This window comes from Populus euphratica, unplaced genomic scaffold, assembly GCF_000495115.2.
Source record: "Populus euphratica unplaced genomic scaffold, PopEup_1.0 scaffold395.1, whole genome shotgun sequence".
NCBI classification, from domain to species: Eukaryota; Viridiplantae; Streptophyta; class Magnoliopsida; order Malpighiales; family Salicaceae; genus Populus; species Populus euphratica.
In genome coordinates this window covers 131,790-140,395 of record NW_011500282.1, presented here as the reverse complement: position 1 = coordinate 140,395, position 8,606 = coordinate 131,790, and the positions used below count along the sequence as shown (strand labels likewise).

Sequence of the window (8,606 nt, the reverse complement as noted above, 5' to 3'; positions counted from 1 at the left end):
ATGCATGTCAAATGCCTCCTTTTATAGGCCAAAATTGAGAATTATTGATTTGATAATTAATAGTTGAGTTGAGTAAGTGACTAACTCTTGACTTGATGACAATTCTTATGTTTTTTTTTCTGCTAAAAACGTCATTGCTAACATCAGAATTCAAACAAACTTAAATCATGAAAGTTTTAGGAAATTGTCTTAGCTTAAAAAAAATAAATTGAAGTCATTTAGACTTCTAAAATTCGAGATATAAGCTAAATATTGAACAATGTCTAGGTTATAGGATAAATTCGGACTAATCCATTATTGCTAAGATTTGAAAAACAAAAGAATTGAGTTTTGCCTTCTATGAAATTTTTAGATCTATGTCTTAGATTTTTATTTATATAAAGCAAATCTAAATTCAAGTTCTATAACTCCATTTATGATCCAATTACCAAATAGTATTCTAGTTTGGACTGAACTAGCATCTCTTTTCTAAGTTTGACTCTCTTTTTGTCCTTTCAATTTTAATACTTAAACTCATCAATCAATCTTTTTATTTATGTGATAGGCCTGCATTTAAGATGAATATTTATCATAAATCAAAGGAATTTTATGATATCAGACTTGTTATTATAAAACATGTTTTAGTTAAGGAGTTATTGATACTTCAAGTGCAAAATAATAATATAAAACCTTGATAAAAATACATTTTTAAATATTAATCAAATATTAATGAAACACTTAAGTGCTTGACTGACAAAAAAAAACTCATCCTAAAACCCAAAATAATTCATGATCCAACTTGAAACTTTTATATGATATTTAGTTTTGATTGCAGCTTATAAGCTAAACTTGTATGAACACTAACCTAATTTTGAACGGATACAGCTAGTGATAATGACCTAAAAAACTGAGTGGTTGTTCGGCCTTAGGTGCACGCAGGAGCCAGCAGATCAAATGATGCTGGATCCCCAAAAGGGAAATTTACAAGCCAACAACTCTCATGCTATTATCTTTCATATTTCAACCAGGAAAGTTCAGTGTTAACATTAATGTATTCTCAATTGTGTTAAAACACTTTCTTTCACTGGAGGGGACTAGCTTGCTTAGGACACGAAATTTCCAGTAAGAGGTGTAAGGTTCAGACTGTAAAATTGGGAGCGGTAATCTGGAAATTTAGAGTTTGTAATGTAGTATCTCACCTGTCTAGCCGAAAGTCCACCGAGCCCCTCACCGGAGAGTAAAAAAGAAACTCGACAATAACTCCTTTCCTTGGCAATTCTCAAATGTAGTACTGTATATCATTCACTAAAACAGAAAATAATCCAATATCAGAATCCATTCAATGTCCAATTTACTCTTCCATTGGCACCACTGCCTATGAGCAACACGTAATTAACTTTTGGCCATGAAATGTTAGTGTGTGAAATCAGTGTATTAAAGGTGAGATTAATAGTCTTTTCACTCAATCAGGCAAAATACCATTTAATGAATTCCTTTTTCTTTATATGAACAAAACCCATCTTTCCTAAATGTTCGAAGAGATGCCCAATGTGCAAAAATCTACTGTGGAACTTCAATACTGGCACTCTCATAATTGTTAAAGCAAACAAGAGTCCTTATAATTATGGAAAGGTTTCTTTTTTGTAATGGGAGACTTGATGCCATGTTTAGTACAAAACACCTCAAGAAAAGCCAAGTTAATTCACAACCTCCCAAGGCTTTTACAGCCAGCAAAAGTGCTGCAATCAATAATTTCACATCAAATTTCCCAAGGTATATATATATATATATTTTTTTCTTTTTTTCTTGTAGATAAACAAATTCAACAATTTCTGTTTTTTTCTTGTCCATTGTTAGAGGTAATGTTATCCTTCTTAGTTTAATATGTCATATAATCAATCAGTTTATTGAACACATGTAGCATTATTGTATTCATTTAAATATATATTTATGATTAATAAAGATTTAATTTAATTTTAATATTTATATAATATTAGATTAATAAATTTAATATTTAATTTATAAATCTAGAGTAAAAATAAAGTCCATTTGATAAAAATATTTTGCAAAGAAAATCATAAAGTTGTAATAATTATAGTATTTTTATTACATCAAAGCATTGTTCCTAAATATTTATACTCAATGTTTTATTAAATATTAGACATTTATTAAAGTCATAAAAATTAATTCATATTATGTTCTTTCATTTATAAAAGGAAATAGTTATTTGCATATGCTAGAGTAAAATAGATACATATAACTAATATGTAGATACTTGTTATAAGATATATACACTGAACTGATCCATATGAAAATTTTATATCAAGAGATCATTTATGTTTATGAAAAGGCTCACGTAATAGTTGTATTAGTATCTTTACACTTGAAATTACTAAGTGATCTTATATAGAGAATGTTATACTTTGATCTTATTATATGTTATCTTAATCGATATACTGAAAGGGCAGACATTAGGTCTATTATTAACTATATAAAGGTACTTAAGTAATTAAGAAATGATTTATCACCCTAGGTAAATTATGAAAAATGTTTCATATGTTCTCAAATATTATTAACTGAGAAATCTTTGGCCAATATAGAATAAGATTTGAAAAGAATTTCAAATCTTATTCAAACAATCAATTATTATTATACAGAGAACAAATATGATTTAACATAGAAGATATATTCCATGCTTTAATATCAAATAAAAACATTATTGATAAAATGATATAAATTACGCTAAGAAACCGACCACTAAAAGGTTAAGTCAAACCATTATTTTTCTAATATTTGGTGGATCATGATATATTACTAGACAATATACCTAATGAATATAAATTAATCAATTATTAAATTGATAATAAATTAAATTATTTAATTTATTTGATTCTATTTAATTATAATTATAATTTATATTTGAGCCAACATCTTAGAAACCTCATGAATCACACACATGAAGAATCATTAGTTAGAATTAAATTATGATGACTTAATTAAGTATGACTTGATTAAAATATATTTTAGAAATTAAAGACTAAAATATAATTAATAGAAAGATTATATTTCTAGATCTAGAAATAACAAGTAAGAACTTGATTGAATTAATTTATAAAATTATCCTAAATTAATAATATATATATATTTTAAAGGGGTAAATTTATATTTTATAAATTTATAGGGTTTTTTAAATTTTCTTATAAATAATAAGTTATGATTTTTATTTTTGGAAGTTGTCTCCGATGGCAGAAAAATTATACAAGTCACAAAATAAAGAGTTAACACTCTAGACATAACAATTTCTTTCTCTTAAATAAGGATTTTAAGAGATTTTTCATTAACGGTTTATGTGGATTATTGTTAGAAACTGAACAACTGAATAACTTATGATTTGTAATAACTCAACTTTTAAAAAATTATTCAAAATAAAAAAAATCAAATATTTAAATAATAAATCCTTAAATAACTTATCAATCCTTAAATAACTCATGATTTATCAGAAGGATTTTATAAACTCTCCAATGATTTTGTTTTATTATTTCAATTACGTGTATCCTATTTAGAAACCCAACAACCCTCTGGCTATATGGCGTTGTCTATTCTGTCCAGGAAGTAATTTTTTTCGTTCTGGCAATACCCGTCGATGTCCTTTATATTCGAACTCTCCCATTTCTTTATTCACATAAAGACTGGAAACAATTTTCACTGTCTTCTGTTTTCTTCAATTTTCCTGCGTAAACAAAGCAATGGCTGGAACAACATTCTCTCTTCCCATTCTCCCCTTCCTGCTGATGCTTTTGCTATGCAATGCTGGTATATGTGTCTTGTCTCTTATAATCCCATTTTATTTTCAAGCTTCACACCTGTAAATTTCTTGCATTTATATCTGCCTTGTATCTTCTGATTCAGTATCACCACTACCATATGTTCGAAATATCACTTCTTGGACTGCAAATATAGAATCCCAATAATTTTTCTTCCATTTTTTAAATGCTTCTGCAATCAGAATGTTAGTTTATGATTTTCTTGTTTAAATGTGTGCAGGAGGGATGATCAAAACGGCTAACGCACAGGTATAATGAAAACTGAAATCTCTATAACCTTTCATCCAGAAGTCTAGACTGGACCTTAAATAGTCAAAAATTAATTTCTTGCGTTGATGCAGGATAAAACCTGGTGTGTTGCAAAGCCATCATCAACTGATGCTGAACTGTCTGCAAATCTTGAATTTGCTTGTGGTCATGTTGATTGCACGACCATACAACCAAATGGACCCTGCTTCAACCCCAATACCTTCATAAATCATGCATCAGTTGCTATGAATCTTTACTACGGTTTCCATGGCCGAAACCTTTGGAATTGTGACTACCATAAGTCTGGTCTCATTACTAAAACTGATCCAATTTGATTTGTATGAAGAATTCCTATACGTTTGATTATTAATGTAAAGATATATTGTGTTTTCTAAGATGATAGATTGTACTAGGAATTTTATATTCCCACTTGGTGTAATCATGTGTTGTTGGTATTTGTCAGGTTATGGGACCTGCCAATATGCTTAGTTGGTGCACAAGGTTCTGAAGAATTTATGAGCATGGTTGTATGATAAGCTGGAGGAGTCTCCTTGCTACACTTTCCATGAACTTCAGCTTTATCTATAATAATAATAATAAGAAGAAGAAGAATTTTGAAGGTATTTGGCATAGGCTTCTTTAGTCTCAGGATTAACATAATTTTATTCAATTTTCTTTCAAACATTTTTGCATCATAAACAGAGTTCCAAATCAAAAATAAAATTAATTACCAATTCAATAATGAAACATAAGCAGTGTGGTAATTCGATGCTTTCTGAGAAGGCAACTATGTAACAAGATTTTCAAGAGAATGGATGCACAATTGAAAGATAAATAATGATCTTATTAAAGAACTTCTATAGATGATCTCAGATGTGAACTTAATTCTTTCTCGTGCTTCAGAAGACAAAATCTGACTAAGCATCTGCCTTCGCTCCTCGTCATCTCTGCATCAAACGCATTATTAGTCAACTAATCCAGCTTCAGAATACTGTATTAAAATAATATTCGCAAGTCATCACACAAAAATCCCATGAATCTGTTTGGAATGAACCTTAATTTCTGGCTTTCTATTAATTGTTGTAAAAACAACAACCCTGCTTTCAAACATCTGAAAAGCTTTTGCGATTCCTTTACTCAGAAACTAGAAAACACCATCTCAAAAAAAAAATATAATCTCGTGCTTATAGTTTATGCTTTCATTTTGAAAGCAAGTTTCCAGAAACCAAAACAGGCCCTTGGAAAGTATCGAGTAATAATGCAAAAGTAGAATTTCAGAAACCAACCTCTTTGCGTCTTCATGGGCCTTCTGCTGTTCAGAATTTTGCTGATTTCCATGTTTAATTAGCAGTACACTTTCACCAATGCAATCATCGTTAAAGCAAATAATCTTTCTAAATGCCAAAAATACTTTATGCATGCAAATTAAAAGAAAACTAAGGTGATAACAATGATAATAAAAATCATTTACTTGTGGAAAAATTCACATGATATAAGTGATTTTTAGACTTTAAAATCATTGTGTTATCTTATATAAGAAATATTATTTTTTGATCCTACCACACGTTATTCTAATCAAGGGTAGCAAACAGATAAATATTGAGTATAGTATAAACTATATGAAGGTATTTGAGTAATAAAGAGAGAATTCATCACCCAAGGCTTCTTATGTGTATTTGAAAAAATCTCTGATCCAGTCATGATATTAATCATGATATTAGAATGATCATGTTTGAAAGAAAATTGAATAAAATTATGAGGTTTAGAGCTCGAACAACTTAATGTTAAAGAATCAAAATGAAAAAAAAAAGAGTTAATCTGGGTTAACTCACAAATTTTGTGACCATGGGCACAGAATCAAGATAAACCAATAGAAAAGAAATAAGAAAAAAGGTAGAAAGATAAATTTTAAATAAATTAAATATTAAAAGATAAAATTCAAATAAATTAATTTAAAAAAAGACCCAAAAAAATAAAAGTCAACCCATTGTAAACACAATTTTAAGCACTTAAAATTAAACAAACACATATGTACAAACATTTTATTTTATTAAAATATGGAATTGGGTACAATCTCTATTTAAAATATTCTTACAAAATGAATAAATAATCCTCTTATTCTTCTTTTGGATTTGATATGTGGTAACTTGATTTACTTGTGAAATCAACCTAAGATTTATGTTTTGTAAAAACATGAATTTAGGGGTGTATTAGAGAGCAAGATTTGATGATTTTATGTTTTAAATAGTATCTTTAATTTGTCTTTAAGGTGTTGCTAAACTACTCTTATGAGGAATTTAGACTTGATCTAACATGGCTTCATTTCTTATAGATTTCAAGCATAAATGAAGGAGACATAAGAGCTTTTAAGATAGCTTTCTTTCTTGAAGAGTTTGTCTTGAAATTTTTTTTATAACTTCAAGAATTCTTCCTTTCTTTTTTGTCTAGGATGAGGTGACACAACCAAAAGATTGATATCTTCTTCTAAGTGCAGGATAACCAAAAGATTGATATCTTCTTCTAGGTGCAAGATTGTCACAACCAAAAAATTGATATCTTCTTCTAGGTGCAAGACTGTCGAAGTAATAAATAACGTACAAGTGTCGGTTATAAAATACGGTTAGACTATGAAAGTGCTAAGTATTTGTTGTACCATATGTTATACAATATAAATCTAGATTAACCATTTAACAAGCAAAGTATTAAGAGTGAATAAGATAACAAATACAAAACATGTTAGTATCAAACATTAAGGGTTATGTTAAGTTTACACTATACTTATTCTTACACCATTAGTGTAATCTTTTCACCTTAACATAATAAACTTAGCTAAATGTAATAAAAAAGAAAAATATAAATAAATAAGATAAAAGTTAACTAAGTAAAAGAAAGAAAATGAAAGGTATAAACAAGATATTAATGAAAGCAAAAATTAAGCATTACAAAAATACAAAGAAAGAAAGCAAGAGTATGATCTTGATCTGGAAATCAAAATAACTAAATGCATGACAAATTCCTTCATTTATAGGCCAAAATTAAAAACTATTGATTTGATGACTAATTGACTAGTGGATGACCATATCTTGACTTGGTGACAATCCTTATCTTCTTGTCTGAATAGAATATTATTGATAACATTAGAATTTAACTAGACTTCCATATTAAAGTTCTAGAAAATTATCTCAACTTTCCAGAGAAAAAAATTGAGGTCATTTAGACTTTTAGAACTCAAGATATGGATTGAATACTAAACAATGTTTGAGCTATAGGATAGATTCAGACTTCTTCGTTGTTGCTACAATTTGAACTTTAAAACAGCTTTTTTAAATCTTGAACTTCTATGAAAGTTGTAGGCCTATGTCTAACCTTTCCATCCATATAAAGTAGACCTCAATTCGAGATATACAACTCCAGATATGACCTAATTACCGAACAATATTTCAGTTTGGACTCCATTAACATCTTTTTTTCTAAGTTTGGCCATCTCTTTGTCCTTTCAATTTCAGTACTTAAGCTCATCAATCATTCCTTTTATTTATGTGATATGGTTGCATTTAAGATGAATATTTAGTACAAATTAAAAGTATCTTATATTATTAGATATGTTATTATAAAATATGTTTTAGTTAAAGAGTTATTGATATTTCAAGTGCAAAAATGATGATATAAAACCTTAATAAAAATATACTTTTAAATACTAATTATTAGGCCCTCAATAGAAATTTATTGAGACTCTTAGGCTTTGTTTGTTTGTTAGAAAGTCGTTACTTTTTAGAAAATGGTTTTCTTGAAAAATAAATTCTTGAAAAGTGAATTTTTTTCTAATGTTTAGTAGTATTATAAAAATAAGTTGAAAAATACTTTTCAATATTTTGCTATGTCATAGAAAATGAGCTAGAAACTAAATTGCTAATATTTTTTTTGAAGTTTATTAAAATAATGAGAAACAAATCTTACAAATTAAAAAGTTGAATGAGAATAAAATTAAAAAAAATAATTTCATAAATTATCTCAGATAAAATAAATAACAATAAAAATAATAGAGATTAAATCTAATAGATAAAAAAGTTAAAAGATGATGAAATTAAAAAAATTATAATTTTATAAATTATTTCAAATAAAATAAATAACAATTAAAATAATGAGGATCAAATCTGATAGATAAATTTTTTTAATTAAAAATAATAAAACAAAAGCAAATAATAATCATAAGAATGAGAACTAAAGTTGATATAAAAATCAAATGCTAAAGGATAAAATTGAAAAAAATATATTCAAAACAAAATAGATAGCAATCAAAAGTTTGAAAATCAAATTTGATATAATCAGTAAATAACATAACATTTCTAAATTTTTCAAAACTTTTAGAAAGTGTTTTCCACCCAAAATAAAAGGAAAACACTTTGCTAGAAACCAAGTCAAATGTTTTTTGACTAAAAAGTATTTTTCACTGACTAACTTTTCTAATAGCAAATAAACACAAAAAAGTTTGAAACGTCATTTTCAGAAAATCACTTTTCATGAAACAAACAGAGCCTTAGGTTCTTTTCCAAT

The 8,606-nt window shown here is 27.4% G+C and overlaps 1 protein-coding gene across 1 annotated transcript; it reads left to right on the top strand.

Moving 5' to 3' along the window:
• Positions 1-3,561: 3,561 nt before the first annotated feature.
• On the top strand, positions 3,562-4,645 carry LOC105113167 (major pollen allergen Ole e 10-like). Its single transcript, XM_011009216.1, has 4 exons — positions 3,562-3,792; positions 4,024-4,052; positions 4,145-4,382; positions 4,516-4,645. Exons 1-4 carry the CDS (start codon positions 3,726-3,728, stop codon positions 4,539-4,541), a joined length of 360 nt encoding a protein of 119 aa, XP_011007518.1. The 5' UTR covers positions 3,562-3,725; the 3' UTR covers positions 4,542-4,645.
• The last annotated feature ends 3,961 nt before the right edge of the window (positions 4,646-8,606 follow it).